This window comes from Myripristis murdjan, chromosome 9 (assembly GCF_902150065.1).
Source record: "Myripristis murdjan chromosome 9, fMyrMur1.1, whole genome shotgun sequence".
In the NCBI taxonomy this organism is placed as follows: Eukaryota; Metazoa; Chordata; class Actinopteri; order Holocentriformes; family Holocentridae; genus Myripristis; species Myripristis murdjan.
This window is the reverse complement of record NC_043988.1, coordinates 25,673,860-25,694,157: the sequence shown is the minus strand read 5'-3', so window position 1 is coordinate 25,694,157 and position 20,298 is coordinate 25,673,860. Positions and strand designations below refer to the sequence as shown.

The following is a 20,298-nucleotide window of genomic DNA, read 5'->3' as shown; positions in this document are numbered from 1 at the left end:
ACATGGTTGTTTATCATAGCTGGTGGTGTGGGGCCCGGAGTCACCTCCTGCGTATAGGACCCATAATTCCTTTCCACAGCCCTGCACACCAACACAGAAGGTGTGACTCATCCCAGCCTCCCACACGTGTACACACACACACACACACACACACACACACACATAAACAAGTAAGATGCCAAGTCAAGGGTATTTCAGCGGAGGAGTTAACACGGTAGTTGTATATCCATAAATATGTGCTGATGCTGAAGTAAGTGCAGGTGGAGGTGGCACTGCACATGTACCAACACCACCGCTAAACGGAAGTCACCCCTGGGTCCTTTCCCTTCACGCCATCCGTGGGGCCGTGAGGGCTTTGAACAGCTGTCTTGTCGAAAGCAAACAGTGGCCGCGCTGCGACAAAGGCCTCCACTGATGGAATGCCCCCCTTTTCAGCGGGCGTAATCCCAGAACACACTGCTGTCGGACCCCATCAGGCACTGGGCCAGAGATGGGCCTTCCTGCCCTTTGGAAAATGGGTTAGCAGCAGAGGCAGGGCCGCCAGGGGGTAAAGCCTGTTTCAGAGGGGCTGGACTGACAGGCTGACAGCACTCTATTGCCACTGTTGTAGTAAGAGAAAATAAAGAGTTGTGCTGACGGAGGGGAGTTTTGGGAGGGAGCTGGAGTGAGGGACGAGGGAGGGAGGGGTGAGGTGATGGCAGAGGGGGAGGGACTGGAGAGAGTGAGGGAGGAGGTGAAGTTCAAGTGCCTCGAAGATGAAACGCACTGGGTAATAAAGTGGCGACACTGCCTCCTCAAAGGACTGTGGAAAAATGTGTAAAAAATAAAATGGATGTTTGAAGAGTAGTTTCACACAAGAAAACAAAGTGACATGGGAAACTTTACATGGTTGTGGCTCTGCAGTGGTGTTATTACATGACATTTTGATGTAATGGTGTTACTGGTGGGAACATGTGGCGGGCAAATGTGCAGGAATTGTCAGCAAGGATAAGGAGCAATGACTTTATAAACACAACATAGAGACTTATAACCTGTCAGGGTCAGAGTCAAGGGCAGAGTCCTGCGGTCAGCATCTAGACCTTTAGACCTGCCATCAACCAGGTCATATATCTTACAAAAGAGGACGCAAGCTGCCTTTTGAATGGGGCATTTGTCTTCGCTATCCACTAGCAGAGCTGTGATTTTGCAAAAAACAAGTGAAAGATGTATTTAAAGATTATGTAAGCAGTGTACAACCAGTTATTTTGCCTGAGGATGAATCGGAGACTCAGTTGTTTCACAATGCCCAGGTTCACAGTCATGTTACGGTCCAAAAACACTGTGACATGGCTACTGGTTAATCACAAGCAACAGGAGAAGTGGGAGTCCAACCCAGTTCAGTATCCTTCATCTTACACCTCAAAAAACAATCCTAAACTGTAGGAGCACAACACAAAAACACAATCACACATAGCGGCTGTCAATTTTCCTGTTGTCATTTTTCTCGCACCACAGGAAAAAAATGCCAAGAATGAACCAAAAATATGTTGATGGATACTTGTTTGCATTACGTTATGTATATACGACTGGACTCTCCTTTTAACTGTAATTGCTGCATGTAAACACTGGCTATACGGCAGGGATATACTTAGCACTGCTGTGTTCACAGCAGTAATTGTAAGGGGGAGAACCCAGCAATGTTAATAGTGGTCTTTATCATATTTTCAAGGGTACAAGTCACGTTAGGCTATGTAACAGAAACAGAAATTTAATCAAAATGATCCCAAGTCTTGAAAATGGTGAAAATGGTTACACTGATTAAAATCCCTACATCAGAAAATATGACAAGAAGAGAAAAGGTGGCAGAATATTTGTTTATTTTCACTAATGGACAGTGTACAAGAGTATGCTGTGCTGCACTATTAAAATCATCACTTGTTTTTAAAATAAATAAACACACAAACACAGACAACGACTTGGGAGAGAAGGTCACAGGTTTTCCAGAGAGGAAAAGCCTCCTTTCCTGGACTGCACTCATACCAGCAGTGCCAGAAATGTGGGAAGGCATTTTGTTGCCAGTTGAGTGACTTGTAATCACTAGTGAAGAATATTCCACTGTGGTTAATCTGCACTATCTGCTGGAAAGACTCACAGTCACAGCAGAAAAGAGGAGGAAAGCCAGGTTAAGAAAAAGAAGTGCAGGTCAGAAGGACTCATCTATGTGTCCAAGAGGCTTTGGGGAGTGCAGGGAGGAGATTCTGTTAATAAGGAATGGGAGTGAAATGGCTGTTTGGCCTGGCAATGGCACAGAGCTGTGAGTTATATCAGATGATGCTGTGCTGATAAAATTCCCTTGTGGAGGTAACAGGATTTTTAAGGGGCGGGGCAAACAAAAACAAAATCAGAGCACGACTGCACGACATGCAGGACAGAGAGAACCACATTTAAACTGAATTAAATGGCTCTTTTTCGTCTCCTACAATATCACGCTAAAAAAGACTGGCTAGATTTCAGCTACGCCACTTTATAGGCTACTTCACCACAGAAAATCAGTGACTGACCATCGGCGGACGCAGACATGCCAGCAGAATCTCAATGGGAGACAAAGACATCGATCTAAACACCTGAGAATTGATTGGATAACACCTGCTATTTAACTTGACTTGCTGGTGATGTTTTTCACTGAAACACCTGTGTGTAAAAGTTAATTCATACAAAACTGCAAGACACAGAGATGATGAATGATGGATTCTAGCTCGGGATACAATTTGGGTAAACCAGTTTTAGTACCTCCAACCTGCTGGTGAATTAGCACCCTGTGGATTAGGCCTTAGACTCGGTGCAGCCAGTGCTGCTTGGTGTTAATGCTGGTGGATACAAATACGTATAGCTATATAGACACATATACATTACACATAAACAATCAAAAGTAGAAAATGTATAAAGCAAAATAATATATTTATATATTTATACATTATGCATAATCAAATGCAGTTGCATTCATGGAGGTAGATAGCAAAGATTCAGAGGTAAAAAGGCATATAGACGTTGCTGTGCTTTGGAGGAAAAAAAGAAAGTACACAATGTGGCTGTAAAATATGAAGATAAATGCAAGACTTTCTGTGTGCTTATTAGCAATAGTGTATACAGTACAGAGTATGAGGTGAAAGGAAAAAGTGGCCGGACACTGCTGATCTCCTTGAGTTACCCATCCAGTGAGGCTGGATTGGAGGGGTCTGGCTTGGCTGGCAGGGTTCCCCACAGTATCGCAGGAGTTGTCAGGGGCAACCTCGTCCCTGCAGGTGGATGTGGGGGGTTTGTATGGCGGCTCACACAAACAGCACAGAGGAAAGGGGGCAGCGGCAGCCCTCGGAAGATGACTCTCGCACCCAGGAGCCATGACAGCCGGGGACCGAAGCTGCTGCCCAGAACGTTCTGGAAAATAGACATATCATAACAATGCTAGTATCAGGCGTTTAACAGCAACAGTATGAGGAACATATGTTTATAATTAATTTTTATAGTCTTTATTCACTGCAGGAAAGTTGACTGAGCATGCATGAGCATTTTCTCACATTCAGCGGTGGAAAAGGTACTTCCATTAGTAAAAGAACAAAAAAGTATTAACAAATGCATTTAAAATGTACTTAAATATGAAAAATAAAAGTAGTCTTTGAGAACAATGCATCATATCTTATAAACTTATTCTATACTTTGCATGTTAAAGCTTTTATTTTGCAAAGTAGTAACTACAGCCATCAGACAAATGTAGTGCAATAAAATGTACAATATTTAAAATGTCTGAAATGTGGCACAGCAAAAGTATAGACTCAAAAAATGAAAAAAAAAAAAAAAGTTTCAGTGCTTACACCTCAGAGTTATACCTAAGCCCAGAATGTGGTAAAATTTATTTTATTCCCTTCCTCACCGTCATTTCAAATGTAGGCTAGTTGTTGAAGAGGTGGAAAGGACTCTTTCATCTGTTTCCCTAACTCATTTTATCATGTAGGTCCAGGGATTCAAAGTGACACAAATTCACAAGTCTGACCTCTAGGCTAATTCCACAAAAAAAAAAAAAAAAAAAAAATTCTGTCAGGAACTGCCAAAAATTGAATTATGTGTACTTCTGGCTTACCTGGTGCTCTCTAGTCCGTCCCCTCCACAGCGGTCTGTTTTTGACATGGCATCGCTCTGACACTCAGCACAGATCAGTCTCTCTCTGACCAGCTGGGCGCTCCACAGTTTGAGTTTACACGCTGCACTGGCCTGCTTTATCCGCAGGTTCACACAATAACTGCAGAGAGAGGGAGGGAGAGAGAGAGAAAGTGTCAAAAAGGACATAGTTGCTTCCGCTAAAGCTTTGATATAACTCATTAATTTCCTCACACTGCAAAAATCTCCATCTTAACAAGTCACTCAGTCTTTATTCAGTGTTTACATCTTGTTTTTCTTTAAACAAGTGCAAAGAATCTGCCAACGGGATGAGATAATGTCACTTGTTTCCAGTGCTCATCAGCTTGTTTCCAAATGTTCTTGAATCAAGTGCCATTTTCTTGATACTAGTGGGCTGAGCTGCTTTATTCTGCCTTGTTGCTTTACTCTGCTGAGACTGAATGACTTATTGAGATGGAGATTTTTTGCTGTGCTGTTTCAGTTTCACTAATATGTGATTTTAAAATCATACAAGCACAAGTTACACATTACTGTAGCTGGCATTAATGTGTAAGTGTTACACTCCAAAAAGACATTCCTCCCCTTTTTTCGCCCGTGAAGTAGGAAAGTGAAGAGCCACAGTGATCCAACCAGGACAGCGAAAGTAGCAATCCAGTTATGTTTGATCAGTGACAATAACCAGACAAAAGCTGATAAAAGTTTGGCTCCATTTGAAGGTGCTCCAGCAGGGTCATGGTCACCTGCAGTATCGTAATATCAACACAGCTCAGTCTGTGCACAGGGAACAATAATAAAGTCTTGTTTTCCTGCTCGCTGTGTTCCTTACCAGCCACTTTGAACTTGTGCAGTATTTGTTTTGTCTCTGATTCAGTCAGTTGTGACTAAACACCATCCCCAGTGGGATGTTTTGTCAAAGGAAATGAACCTTACCCCTAAAAAAGTTTTTTCTTAGAATGATTCCACAAGACTTTGTCCCCCGCTAACATTTGCAAATACCTTTTGTCAGAGAGTGACGGCAGGACGGTTGCTGAATTTCATGTTTGGTGCTTGATTTGTCATAGGCAAGCATGCATGTTAGCTCATAATCTATATAATTGGGGTGTAATTAAGCCATAATATGCCTAAAATAAGATAAAGAAGATAAAAAAGCAAATGAAATGAAATGGCTGCATAATTTCATTATTTATGGATATTGTCAGCAATTTAAGTATTCCTTAAAAAAAAAATACCTTGAAATGGCAAGTGTGATGGGACTCTAACGAAACACACATGAGCATACATACACACATGCACACTTGTTGACTGGGGATTTCCTTAGTTTCTTTTTTTTCTGCCCTTCATTATGCTTGAGCTCACTCATGCAGAAGCTAATCTCAAATGCCAACCTCCCCTGTGGATTTTGCAGCACACAATGGTGAGAATATACACTCACATCACTACAAGGAAATTGTTCCATAACAACAAACAAGAGGCCTTAATTTTTACAACTTTTTTTAAGCCCAAGTCTACCAGTAAAGTAAGACTCACAGCTATTTCATCTGCTGTAGCCTCCTGGCCTTTCCCAGATATTCCACCCCTTCTTGAGATACTTGATCCACAGAGCAGAGACAGCTTCAGATCATTTCATGTCATTTTAACACTTTCTCAGAGCCTCGTTTCCTGGGTCACTCTCCATGACAACACCAGGGACAAATCAGTGCACCAGATGTCTGTGTGAAATCAGCCTAAATCTGTGTCATCCATGGTTAATGGCTTGCCTCTATGAGTAATGCACTTCCAATCCTCTGATGCTTTGTGCTTAAGTCAAAACAAAAGTATCCAATGTCCACTTTAATCTGTGTAAAAGGCTCCGGGCTGTCAGGAACTCGGCCTTGATTTTTGTTCCCCTGGCGGATGATTGTTCCAGCAGTGAGCGCATCCACAATCAGCTCAGCTCAGATCAAAGATGATGTCTGTACAGGGAAGGTTTACCTTTTACATGGATTACTGCTGCTTTATCAATAAAGGTCAGCTCATGAGGCAAATGTTCACTGACAAGGGTCATCTTCACCAGTCAAAGCAATTTCAAGCTTCTGTGTGCTGAGGCAACCTTGGCCTTGGTCTCTTTTCTTTGTAATCTTTTGGAGCCCAAGGCTGATTTCAGAAAGATCTTTGAGACAAAATAAAAACCGGGGTGAAAAGCGCTGATAGTAGCTAAAGAACTTTGTGTAAAATCCACTTTAATCACTGGAGTTGAAATGTAGACTCCGAACCGATAACGTTCCAAAATGAGATAGGCATCATTTTAAAAAACTTTCTCAAACAAGCTAAATGCAAACATGAAAGTTAAGCATATCATGGGTTATAATTGTGGTATAATTATGTGTTTTTGAAAGGTTAAACTGATAAATTTCAGGCAGCAATGATTTTGCAAAATACATAAATCGCTTGTTCGAATGAAATCCTTCAATTGCTGAAAAGTATCAGCCGCAACTTCACCATAATCCACATGCTTTTGGCCTGCTGTATAATTCAGCTGTAATTACCGCCTCTCTGCAATGACCCCATGTACATGAAGAAAAAAAGATTAAAGCAGTAGGCTGGCCGGTCAGTAGTCAGTGGTCTTGTGTTTGTGTTTGTTGTCTGCTAATGGAGGCCCTACCTGGCCTTCTCCTCCTTCATCAGCATGTGTGGTCGCCTCCAAGGGTCCTTGAAGTTCCTCTTGAAAGAATCAGGCAGAATCTTTGCCACCTCTGGAAGGAGAGGGTGGAGGTGAGAGGGATGGAGACAACAAAAGCAACACTTGAAAATTGCAGATCAGCTCTTCTACCAACTGAGAAGCATCTTCTCAATATACAGAAGGATAAACAGATATAAGGGGAGGTGCAAAGACATTCCATATTTCATCCACAGTAAGCGATCCATGGATGCTCGATGTCTCTAAAGGTACTTTTCCACTGCAACAGAACCAAACCTGTCAGCATTTCTTTGGCACAACACAACAGGAACTTTGGATTTTCCTTTCGCCAAGGGCCCACTTCGAGTTCCTGTTGAATTTTTTGGTCTCTGCTTGACATGTAGGTCTCGCAAGAACCAGCAGGGCCCTGGTGGAAGGACCACTGCACTGTTTGATGCTGAATGGTTACATTGTTAGCTGCTGAGCATTTGAAGAAGACAAGTGGGGAAAATGCTGCACTATGGAGCAACGATGAGGTCAGAGCTCTCCTTGTTATTTGGTCAGAGAATGACACTTAAGACTGAGAAATGCTCGAGAGAACCAGGCTACAAGGATGATCCTGACCAATGTCAACTAAAGATAGTACAGAATATAAAGAAACTGAGGCAGGACTGTTAAAAACTGATGGATCACAACAACAGACAGAAATGGAAATTAAATTAAGACTCCATTTCAGTCATCATATGTCAGTCGACTTTCTGTCAGTACAACTGTCCCCTGAAGTCGGCTGAGACACAAATGATAACTAGAATGATAACTGGATGTGGCACCACTTCCTGTCTGCTCTAATTTGGGTTATGGTTTGGCTGTGCAGTGGAAAAGGTCCCAAACTGATGTGAAGTGCAGTAGTACTCAGTTTACCATGGATATCTTGAACTTTCTTGGAAGCTGATCTGAGGTCTGGTGTTTTATTACCAGGAAAGTCATTACACATTCAGTATCAAGTTTAACTGATGAATCTAAAGTCGTGCAGCTGTAGACAAGACTCTGGACCAGATGTGTGCAAATGTGTTGCCAGTTCACTTCAGAAAATACTGAAATAGCAAATTGATATGCATGCAAAATAGCTCTGCATGCATAAATGTACACATGTAATCACACAAAGTAAAAGGCATGTTCTGGCCTAGAAAAAAAAAAAAAAAAACACGTCACCTTTAGCAGTATTGCATATGGCGTTGTTTCCGAAGCATCCTCGTCTCTGTTTGAGGTCAGGACACGGTGTGCCTCCGTTTCTAGGGGGGACAGACACTTGGCGACTTCTCTCCGTGCTGCCGACCCCACATGGAGACGTGCACGGTGACCAGGGACCCCATGATCCCACCACACAGTCAATGGCTGCTGGGGAAGCAGGGAGATAACAGAGATCAGCTGAGGGTTGGTGGCAAATGGCAGAAGAAAGAAAGCAAAGTTCCTAGAAGGGCTGGGAAATACATCAGCTGCTATCAGTATTGTAATTGTGATTTAAGATTAGATATCGTCTGGGATTGCGGATATTGTTCTGTCATGATATGTCAGGTATGTCTTATCCTGGTTTTAAATGCTATATTGCAATAAAAGAAAGTAATTTCCTGAACTTATTAGACTTTTCTCACCGTTTAAGCATTTATCGGCTTAGTCCTCATATCCTCTTTACTAGTTATTGTTTATCAAAAATCTTGTCCATATCACGCCAACCCTCATCCAGAGATGGAGAGAGCATCATGAAATGTGAAGAAAATATGAGAAAAAGCCATTTGAAGCCTCTTGCATTTGTTTTAGGATGCATCATGTTATGCCTTTCTGGTTTTCCACATTTATAAAAAGTGAGGGTAAAGTAAATTATGGGGAGAGTAAAGGTGCTTCATTTCAGAGAGATTTAAAAAGCATAAGCCGTGACTGAGGTAAAAGAAAAAAGTCTTTACAAGCATCGGATGAGCAATTTCCAGCTGTGTTACCATAACTAGCAGTTGAGGATGAATTGATTTTCATCCCAGCATCGTTTCTAAAGTTTCCCCTATTCCGTGCACCATCAGTCTGCGGGAGTGACAAGAGCCATAACTGTGCTGTGCAGGTCAATACACTGAGAGAAAGCCAGGCACAGAGCTGCACAACTAAAGTACCCAACAGTCAGTCAGGTGGCCTCAGATGGGTGGCAAACGAGTGAGCGGGTCATTACCGTCTGCTAATTCCACATCAGCCAACCCAGACTCAGGAAGTCTGCAACCCGGGTCATATGTGTGGGGCCATTCAAATAGGAAGCTAATTTTGCATCCTGTATTCTCTGGTTTCCCTTAGGCCCACATGAACACAGGACATCAAATAAACACAGCAGCAGCAATCAAGCTTCCCATTCGGTAGGCTGTTTTAACCAATTACATCGGGCCAGGAGGAAGCTCTATTAGTTAGATGGCTGCTCTGATCAAAGCCCAGAGTCTGCAGCAGTAATCTGGCCTGGTCCAACACTGAGGTTTAATAGCTGCAGACAGACATTTAACAGCTCAGCGAGGAAGGACGGCATACTTCATAAACAGGACAGCAGAGAGACAGGCAAATTTGCTGCAAACACACACACACACACACACACACACACACAAACAGCTAAATGCTTAAATGAACACACAACACCCTGAAATTCCCTTTACTTAACTTTTTTTTTTTTTTTTTTTTCTTGGTAGAATCTGATATTGGTGGTGCGGAAAGTCTGAATTGTGCACAGCAGACAATAAAAGTTCAGCACAATGGAAGCAGGTGCACACAGCTTGACCCTCTTAGATGTTCTTGGTGAAATTATAGGGAGCGAGAGGATAAATATACCATAACTGAATCTAATCCCCCCTCGCCATCTAATCTACCTCACTCAGTCTTCATAATACACACGCTCACCCCGCAGTACAATGCCGCAAGTGAATAAGCATGTGTGTGTGTATGTGTGTGTGTGTGTGTGTGTGTGTGTGTGTGAACGATAGAGAGAGAGGGAGAGCTTTCAAGGTGCCGCCTGTTCTGTTCATTCCCATGGTCCCGTTGGCGGGGCAGGGGGTGGGGGGCGGGGAGGTGAGGGGGGGCTGTCTCAGTGACACAGCCGATCCACAAAGCCACTGTGGAATCTCTGCATTCCTGCACATTAGTGCTGCCCACCTGACACTCGCCTTTTCCCAGATAACCACACACACACACACACACACACACACACACACACACACCAGTGATCATTTTTGACAGAGAAACCTGCCTCCCCTTTAGGCGAGATCCACCTTCAGTCAGCACCCTCGAACACACAGAGCATGGAAATACAGCCACAGACTTGTATGGGTGACATCACTCTATTTGAAAGGTTAATTACTGGTGGGCCATCCACCCACCCTGTGTTTGCCTCTTCTTCTTCTTACACTGCAAAACATCTCAATCTTGAGAAGTCATTTTGTCTCATGTTCAGTCTTAAAATCTTGTTTTTGCTGAAACAAATCAACTATTGCAGCTTCACGTGTTTCATAAATTTGTCTGGAACTAAGTATTAATACACATTAATACAGAAACAAGGCAGAAATAGTGGGAAGATCAGCCCACTTGTATAAAGAAAATTCTGGAAACAAATTGATTGATTGATGATTAGGATTGGAAACGAATGGGATTATCTCTTCCCACTGGCCGAGTTTTTCACTTGTCTTGAGAAAAACACGATTTTGAGACAGAATGTGAGGCTAAATGTCTGTTAACATGGATGTTTTGCTGCAGTATGTCCTTGTTCCTTTTCTTCTTGCCTTTCCTTCTCCTCTTCTTTTGCGTCTTCTGAAGTTCATAGCCCAATTTGCAGTTTGTCGGTTTTCTTTCTCGTAGAAGTTCAGTTGGTGAGGGTTGAGGTCTTAACTGCTGAGGGCAGGCAAACAGGGAGGGTGCGAATGAAAGGGTCGGCAAGTTCCCGCACCCAAGGGGAAAAGGGAAGTATTACCCCCCTGAATGGCACGCACAAACTCACACACACACACACACACACACACACACGCAGGCAAACAGAACTAAGGCCATGTCTAGAAGCCCCTGAGCCTCCAGAGGTCAGAAGGTAATTACCAAACTGTGGTGGTCCCCTGCTCTGTTTCTGGTACCACGGGTGCAACAATTCCACCACCCACATGATAACCCTGCAGACAGTCTGACACAGCCTGCAGCCGCTGTCGTCCCCTGTCCCCATTGTTGATGAGAAAGTCCCCAGTTGGAAAGCCTGCCGCCACCTCTGACCCTTAACCCCAATACAGAGAAACAAATGGCACTCGTTGTCAGCATGTTCAGCTTTTGTCTTTCAGACCAGCTGATACTTAAATAAAGTGTTCTGAAGTGCTTTAAAGAAAATTTTCCACTGATGGAAAAGTCCTAAAAGTGAAAAGAGGAAACATTTTATCCCCAATGGGCTTTTGAATTTAAAGTTTTCAACCTCTCTGCTTCAACCGGTGGGTTTGTCAGTGTAAATGCACGCAGCATGGCCAATCTTTTTTCACCAAACTTTAGTATAAATAATTACAGTGGAGATCCCAAATCATCCTGCTGAATTACAGAAAAATGATTCAAAAGACATCTAGATATTTATTTGTTGCAATTGTGCAGCCATAAAACAATGGCAAGATTTCACTCAGGGTAAGTGTGATTTAGCTTCAGTGAAGTGTTACAGCCAGCAGATATACAATGTGAGTGTGACTTTGTTGTGCAACATGGGGAAAATACATTTTTTATAACTTTTTTATAACTTGAAAGCTACTCAAGGGAACATTAAATCTGCACAGAAAATGATCTCCAGTGATATTTCTTTGTTTAAAAGCAGAAGGGAGAGAGAAAATGAAGAATGAGAGTGATGTGGACTTGCTTGGAGAGTTCACGGCCATGTGGCCAATTTTCCTGGCAGCTGGCACAGCTTCAGCCAAATGTCATTAGAGCCATGAGCTGGTGAACCAGACCAGCAAATGTGTATCCAAGTTCCTCACTTTTATCTTTTAACTTGGCAGCCAATCTCAAGTCACACTTGTTGCAGAGAGATAAACAGCTCACTATCTTTCCAATGAAATGGGTCTCCAAAACCTTAAAGATTGGCATTCCTTTCCTTTCTTTTTTCCCCTCTCCCTGAATTCTGCTTCTATTTTAGGGTTTCATAACAAAAGAGTTAAGGACCTGCTATCAGACCTGCCCTCCCAATTTGCTTTATCTTCTTCTCCCTTTATCGCTCTGTCGCATTCTCCCTTGTTCTTTCTCCCCATCTGTCTCCTTTTTTTGGTCCCCCATTTCACTCTCCCACCCCCCTCTGCCCCCACACACCACCACCTCCTCTCTGATGGGACCCAGATGTCCAGCTGCTCTAGAGGACCACAGGACCTCAAAACCTCCACAACACCCCCCCGGCCTCCCTGTATACTGTGGCCTGGTGCCATTAGACAAAACTTAAAATGTTCTACAACACAGGGCAGAGCCATAAGCTTGTTAATAGGGGTGAAGGACACGGGACTACAACATAATAACAGGTTACTGCTTAAATGTTTCCTGTAGACACCTCAAGCAGAGGAGCCAAACAAACCAGCCAATTAAAAGGATTCATTACAAACACAGCTGAGACAGCTTCTCTGTTTAAAAAAAAAAAAAAAAAAAAAAAAGACTAGAACCCTGGAAGTCACTGACATTTGGCACACTTGGTTTCTTAATAACACTTTATCATAGCATGGAAAACATTAATGCTGTTTTAGGCAAGTTAAACATTTAGTAATGTCAACTGCATTTCACAGGTGCAAACATAGTGTTGCTGAAATTACACTGCAATTCAGAAAGATGCTGTTTTGCCAAAGGGGCAAGAGGAAGAGGAACAAGGCCATGAATAAAAACATATATATACATATACAAAAACACATGCCTTGTGAGAGAAAAAATCAAAAATGGGGGATTAAAGTTAGAATTTTGTGTTCAAAATGGAATACAATCTTATTTTTAATATTTACTGTCCATGGAGGAAAACCTATCAGGAATATCTAATTCAGTACAAGTAGTATGAAAGCAACTTGTCCCAAAAACTACACCAGCTGGCCAGTTTCAGCTTGGCTTGGTAAAAGCATTCACTGCTCTCACAGGTCACATAGCTGATGTGTGGGAAGCAAGACAGAAAGAGGGAGTGAGAGGAGCTAGAAAGAGGAAAACATCTCTGCATGACAACATACAGTGCCCCAGAGGGAAGGAAGAGAAGCAGAAGCGCCTGGAGGAGACGAGGAGCAGCAGATGAATGATGGGCAAACCTCTGGTGGATCTGACGCAGAGGCTACGTCTTCCTCTCCAAGTGAGAACTACCAGATGCCACAGTAGGAGAGGAGAGCAGCTAACCCCCCCCCAGCCCACTGTGGACCAGTCTGATCTCTAGAGTCTGCTAAGAGGAATGAGCAATTATCTTAACGTGAGCGTTGGTGTAAAGTGGAGAAAGAACGTACGTGACGGTAACAGACACACTCCTACTGCAGATGATAAACAAGAATTTGAGGCTCTAAAGGAAAGTCCACCCTTGGGTACTGAGTGTTATCAATCTGCAATGTTCAGTGCACTCTATGAGTTATGTGGTTGTATTTTATTGGTTTCCCCACTTTTCCCAAACCTGCTTCACTTTATTTCCTACGTTACCCAGCATGACAGCTGTGAATTGGCTGCGTTCAGCTGTGGGTTTTACATGTAGGTGGAGAGAGTGGTGGACAGAGATATGGCGATAATGCAGTGGCAGCAGTGTTTCATTCAGTTGAGAAAAAGTAATAATCACACCCCTAAGTCAACACACAACAGCTTTTATGACTGAGGCTACTGTCAGTTTCAGGAATCATCACAAAATTTGTATCTCTGCCTCTTTTATGATGGGTCTCTCTCCATCATAGAGGTGGAAAATAAAGTACATTTACTCAACTGCTACGTTTTATTGCAGTTTTGAGGTACTGGCACTTTATTTGAGCATTTCCAGTCTGTAATACTTGGTCCTTTTACTCCACTAACTTTCATAGGGTCAAAATTGTACTTTTGACCCATTTATCTGACTGCAGTGGCTATTTATTTTAATGTATTTTATGCAATAAGTTCATACATTTTGATGCATTATTACACTTAAAACTAACAAACATTGATGGATTAGTTGCTCTTACTGCCACCTAGACCACTAATACATGTTAATGCATAAAGGACCATTTTTCAGAGCAAGTATTTATGTCGTTGTTGTTTTGATGCTATTACCTACAAATCTTTACTTGAGTAAACTTCTGATTTCAGAATGACGACTTTCGGTGGACTATTCTTCCATTATTGTGTTGTTACTTTTTACTTACTGGATTTGAGTATTTTTTCTACCACGCCTCTGTGATTGCTGAATGTTGGTGCAAAATGGTGAAGCCTAGAAATAAACCCTCACTTTTTGATTGACACCAAAACTTGTTCTTTATGGTCAATGTTGATGAATTTTTGTGCTGCTATCAATATCCATTTCACCTGCGCTAGAAATATATATACACTATGTCGTTTTGCCTATGTTTGGCCTGTTATCTGCTGAAAAACATACTAGCAATCCAAAAGTGAACCCAGAGATGCAGTGCATGTCACTAATAGCTGTTTTCAAATAGTGTCAATGTGTTTTAGATTTTTTCCCCCTATTTATATGTTCCTGTTGCAACACTGCTGTTTTGCAACAGGTAAATAAGATGGTCCAAACTGTTTGCACACACCACACATTGCCTCCAATCACTTCACATGAATGATAACTCTGGATATAAGAGTATCACTCTGAAGAGCTTCAAGTGTTTGTGTCCATGAGGTGCAAACAGAGTGTCGGTCCCCCCGTCTCTCCTCTGATGTCACCCGCTCCGAGCCTTTTTACACACCCACAGCTGACGGGGGTTAATTACAGACTGTGACAGACAGTACACAGACAGACTCCTTGATGCGTTACAGAGCCACGGGATCAGGTTGAGATAAAGATGGATTCTAATGTCGGGCGAGAAAACATAGGGGCACTTTGATGGAGCTAAAATCACAAGTCACATGCTTTGTTTACACTGTAAAGATGCTCAGGTTGCAGAGTGAGAGCGAGAGAAAAACACACAGAGAGAGAGAGAGAGAGAGAGAGAGAGGGAACGGGGGAATAAACAAGAAAAACAGAAGCACACATGCTGCAAGTGAGTTAGTAAGTCAAAGTGCTTTTCTTTCATCAGTTTCTTGTTATACTCATTCATCCATTCATACTGTAGGTCACAGTAGTCAACAACAGACTAAGTTACCTGCTCTCTGCACGTTCAGATTCATTGCTCCAAATTAAAGCCTCTCAAGCCACCGTGCCGTCGCCTCGCTTGCCCAGTTTGTGAAATAATACTCTCTAAAGTGCATGCGATTAGGGCTGGTTAAGAATATCAAATTTCTGATTAATCACAACCTTCGTTTGAATGCTCCAATGTTGATTCTTAAAATGCCATGACGGATCTTTAAATCTATGGCTTTTAATTTTTTGCTAAATGTTGTTTGTTGCGTGCCTCCTTTCCGGCAGAGGTCATCTGCTGAACTGCTCGCTCACACAAACTCAGCTGACCAAATTACACGTTTTGCACTAAATTAACAAATAATGGCAGGTGCTTGACCCCTGAAGTCAGCAAGCCATGAAGACAGATGTCTTGGTGTATTTTGGATTTAAAAACCAGAAAGATAAAGAGCACGTGGACAAAAGCAAAACTAAATATAAGCTGAAAAACTGGTATTGTAGCTGACATTTCCCTACGTGAACTGATAGGGAACTGAACTAAACTGAAATTGGTATTAAATCAAATTACCACCATCCAAACTGGGATCTAATCAGTGATGATACACCTGTGTGTTACAATGTATTACGCTTGTATGTGAATAGTGAGCATGTCTCTGCCAATAACTATTGCATACAGTAACAGTGTTCATCTGGGAAACAGTGTATCATAAGCATAGGGCTGGGCATCATATCAATATTATACTGTTATGATATAAAACTAAATATCGTCTAGGCTTTCAGGTATTGTAATATCATGATATAACCTAAATATTGTTTTTTCTTAGTTTTAAAGGCTCCATAACAGGAAAAGGAAGCAATTTTCAGACTGTTGTAGCTGTTTTACTATCCGCCTGTACCTGCTTGCTCATCATACCCACATTAATAATGACTGTTTATCAACTCTCCTGGGCATAAATTTCTTATAAAAGCACCAATTGGCCTCTCAGCAATATCATCACAATATCAATATTGAGATATTTGGTCAAAAATAATATTTGATACTGTCCATATCACCCAGCCTTACATAAGCATACTATGAAATCAATAACAGCTGCGCTACAACTCTGGTCCCAAAGAGAGAGAGAGAGATCTGTGAGATTGTCCTATAGAAACACACGAGGTCCACAGTGTTCATAATCTCAGTCTGGATGGTGTGACACGCAAGTCAAGCAGCGCACATGGCAGCCGTTAGCTGACCTGTAATAGAGCAACTGCTGTCGAACAGTACAGTGTGATGACTCAACGCTGACCTGAGGTGAGTCCTCCGCTTATTCTGTAGAGTTTCAGCTTGGCAGACGCATGGATCAGGTTAGAGCTGGAATCCGTCCAGCTGGCTGCGAGATGATGAATGTTGTGTCAACACGCCTCTTCGGCTGATTGGATTTTGACTGGAAAATTGAAGTGTCATGTAGTGAGGAGGAAGAAATACCCCGATGAAGACAGCCTACCTTTTGAAACACTGAATAAAAAGCACATATGGAGCTTTAAAGTGTGGTATTCCTTCCTATGTGTGTTCACGTTGCCAACAGCCGCATCTCACAAGATCACAGAGCCTTTATTCATTTCTTTATTGAGAGATCCCGAATATGTAACATGACACATCAATTTTCCAGTCAAAATCCAATCATAAGAAGTGTGTTGACATAACATTTATCAGTCAGTTGGATGGACTCCAGGTTTAGCTTCAACCATCCTATTCCATACTGCAGCATCACAGAGTAAGCAGAATAACATTTTAAGGATAGCTACCGATTGCACACTAGTAACACAGAGCGTAACAGGTGGTTCAGCTCTCTTTGCCCAGAACACTGAAGTCTATTAAACTATAGTGCAGCCACCAACAAAGTACAATTGTGCACGTTATGAGCAAATGACTCCAGTCTGGATGGCTAGGTAGCCAGCCTGTCCACATCACCGCACAGAGACAGCACACAAACAAAACCTCCACTCTGTATACTTTGAATGTACCTAAATAGAGGGATCACTGCAGTGTTTCAAGTGCACTTTGACCCTACAGGTGCTTGTTAGTGTGCACTTAAGACAAGGCTGTTGCTCTGAGTGTATCTACACACAGATAATCACCCCAGCATGCAAACTTGAGATGTCCCTACATAAGAGCTGCTTTAGTTACAGGTTGAAGTGCTTCCTCCTTGTCACATCTCAGACACAGCTCTACTGTAATCCTGACCATCTTTGGCAGTCTGTTCCCATTCCTCTGTTTGCCCATATATAGCATCAGCCTGGATGATGTGGGACGCTTTCAGACAAAGGAAGAAGTTAAGTCAACTCCCATTTTAAGGACAGTGCACAGTGGTGTTAACCTTGAGCTCTGGATTCAAACCTCATTTTTACACCATGCACTGAATATAATCGTGAGGGGAAAACTGACAGGCTGCCTTGCGACTGAGCTATGATTACTGAATTCCAGACCTGTCACCTCACTCCACCCTCCAATCATCACCACTCACTGCACTCTTATCAAAGGAGCTCATGTTCAAGCTGTGATGCAGAGGCCAAATGTCAAAACTACAAACCTAAACACATAAATATCACCCGGCTGCGGTTGATTGAAAAACTTGAACATGGGCAATGCGCTTCCCAAACACACAAACACACACACACACACACACACACACACACACACACACATCAACATCAATGGCTGATGCTTCACCAACCTATACTCAGTCATCTCTGGCTGACCACTTAGAGCAAACAGCTATAATGGCTGTAATAGAGACAGCTATGTGCAGTATGTCTCACTGTCTCCGTGTCACCTCTGTGCCAACAATCTCTGGCTCAGAGTGGAAAACAATGAACAACAGACATCGCTGGACGGGACCGAGCTGGAATCTGCGTGGTGAGAACCTCAGATATTCAACAGGTGCTTTTCCTCCCTGAACTTGGAGCTTGCCTGTCACTAAAACTTTGTTTTACTAGACAAAGATTTGAGGTCACCCTTACATGCTGCAGTGCAAAGCAGATATTCTGAGCTGTTATGGTCTCATGAAAAACTTAGAATAGGTGTTTGAAAATGAAGAGCTCAAAACAGCTGATTTCATTTTAAAAGCCTAGAAAAGGAGGTAACTTAATGTCTTAGTTATTTCTGTGATTTTGAACCACATTATATCCTTCTAATAGAATTGATTAAATAAAAAAAAAAAAAAAAGTCTTTCTATGCCTATTTGTTTGAATAGACTGTAATTTCACACCTGTATGAGTTCTGTAGTATATTTTAAGCCCATGTGGACTAGGCATATTTTGAGACATAAAACATTTTTTACACCATTTACTCAGCTTATGTGATGACAGGCACCGGTGACTCGTGATGACTTTGTGCAGAACAAGCAACTCACCAGATATTTGACACACACGCTGATAGTCCTCGCAGCAGTCTCTAGTCTTCTGACAGTAGGTATCACAGTAGCACACTGTTTTCCTCTTGGTGTACTCGAAACATTCGTTATTTCGGCCGGTGCAGCAGTTTGGGCTCTCCCTCTCCCGACAGCCCGCATCAGCTTGGGAGATAATCACGCCGGAGAACAACGCCAAATATCCACACACAAGAACCCCAAGATGCGCTGAGATCCATCCATGTGCTCCCATGACGGAAACTTCCTCTGGACACTTGGATCCACTTGCTCCAAATGCGCGCGCGCACACACACACACACACACTCACACCCGCACACACACACTCTCTCTCTCTGCTGGTGTATCCCTCGCTCTGGGTGACGTTTTAAATTGAAGTGTGAATAATACAGGCACAGGTGTCGTTGGTTATATTAAATCCAAGAGCAACATGGCCTTCGTGGCGACGAAAGAGAAACCACCGCACAACACCTCGGGTCTCCACCAGCACCTACATGGAGCACTGATGCGTAAAAGTGGAGTCTTTGGGTTCGCGCACTCTCCTCTATCCGCCTATCGGACACCGCCCCTCACAGCTTATGTGGTCATTATGAGAGACCTACACTACCAGTCATCTCTCTCTCTCTCTCTCTCTCTCTCTCTCTCTCTCTCTCTCTCTCTCTCTCTCTCTCTCTCTCTCTCTCTCTCTCTTGCGCAATATGTCAAGCACAATAACCGAGTGACATTATTTCCTTCCTCCTAATCTAGCGGGTGCGGGCCACGACCGCTGAGGAAAATATGAGTGAAAATTGCAGGAAAGCCACCCGAAGCACAGAAAACATGTCCGATATTTATGATTAAAAAAAAAAAAAAAAAAAAAAAAAACTTTTTAGTGATGCCTCCTGCACTTTTTTTTTTCTCCAACTGAGACCAAGAACGGACCCATGAAGAAATCCAAAACATTACCTACCCCTTAATCACAGCTACAAAACACCAGTGCGGGAACAGAAAAAAATAATACATATGCACTGCAATTTTCTTTTTCATCAGCATCTTCACGCTCCAAGGCTCAATCAGTTTATCTCAGAGACAGATTATCAAATTCAGCACCATGGACAGCGGCGCAACCGGTTTATATCAAAACGGGGGGGAAAAGACGAACTGACACGGAATTACTAGGTAGCGAGAAGCCGCTGGTGAGGATTAAGCGGCAGTGAGAGATGTTGTGCACCCATCTTGGAGAATTAAGGGCGTCCGGCCTATTGAGGCAGAGAAAGACCGGAGAACAATAACATTACTTTCCCTTCACTGGTCCTGAGTGAATGATGGCTCCCTGGGGAGACACTGAGCAGTGGATGGATACTGTAAAAGCGCATCGGGAGGAGAAAGAAACAAGACAATTGCCATTATTTGTGGGCTACATGTTGGGGGTGCAGGCGGGGGTGGTGGGGTGCGGTGGGATACATGACTGCTTTCATCTTTCGAGTTCAAAGATGGTATATCTGAACCCTGAGTTGTGTTGATGTGTGTGAGACTGAGATGAGAGATGTTTTAGGGTCAGGTTAGTTCAGGATATTTTGGACCGATCCATCCACTCAGGAGGAGGGAGTGATGAAGGTAGGATGAAGGGCCCGGCTTTGACCCCCTTAATAAAGCGCTATTGTGCAAGCTTGAGGAGAGGGTAGGCCTCTCTCATCACTGTGCGTGTGTGTGTGTGTGTGTGTGTGTGTGTGTGTGTGTGTGTGTGTGTGTGTGTGTGTGTGTGTGTGAGTGTGTGAGTGTGAGTGAGTGAGTGAGAAATAATCTGACAGATAGATCAC

General features: G+C 42.8%; 1 protein-coding gene across 2 annotated transcripts; it reads right to left on the bottom strand.

Annotated features, from left to right (window-relative positions):
• Positions 1-1,845: 1,845 nt before the first annotated feature.
• Positions 1,846-19,051, bottom strand: LOC115364695 (somatomedin-B and thrombospondin type-1 domain-containing protein). Of its 2 annotated transcripts, none has more exons than XM_030059241.1 (5): positions 18,485-19,051; positions 8,021-8,206; positions 6,794-6,884; positions 4,115-4,273; positions 1,846-3,414 (listed from the first exon to the last, which is right to left on the bottom strand). In XM_030059241.1, the coding sequence occupies exons 1-5, from the start codon at positions 18,732-18,734 to the stop codon at positions 3,309-3,311; spliced, it is 792 nt and encodes a 263-aa protein (XP_029915101.1). In that variant the 5' UTR covers positions 18,735-19,051; the 3' UTR covers positions 1,846-3,308. The 2 variants fall into 2 exon arrangements, with proteins under 2 accessions (XP_029915101.1, XP_029915102.1); XM_030059242.1 differs by having other exon boundaries at positions 8,021-8,203.
• Between the last annotated feature and the right edge of the window lie 1,247 nt (positions 19,052-20,298).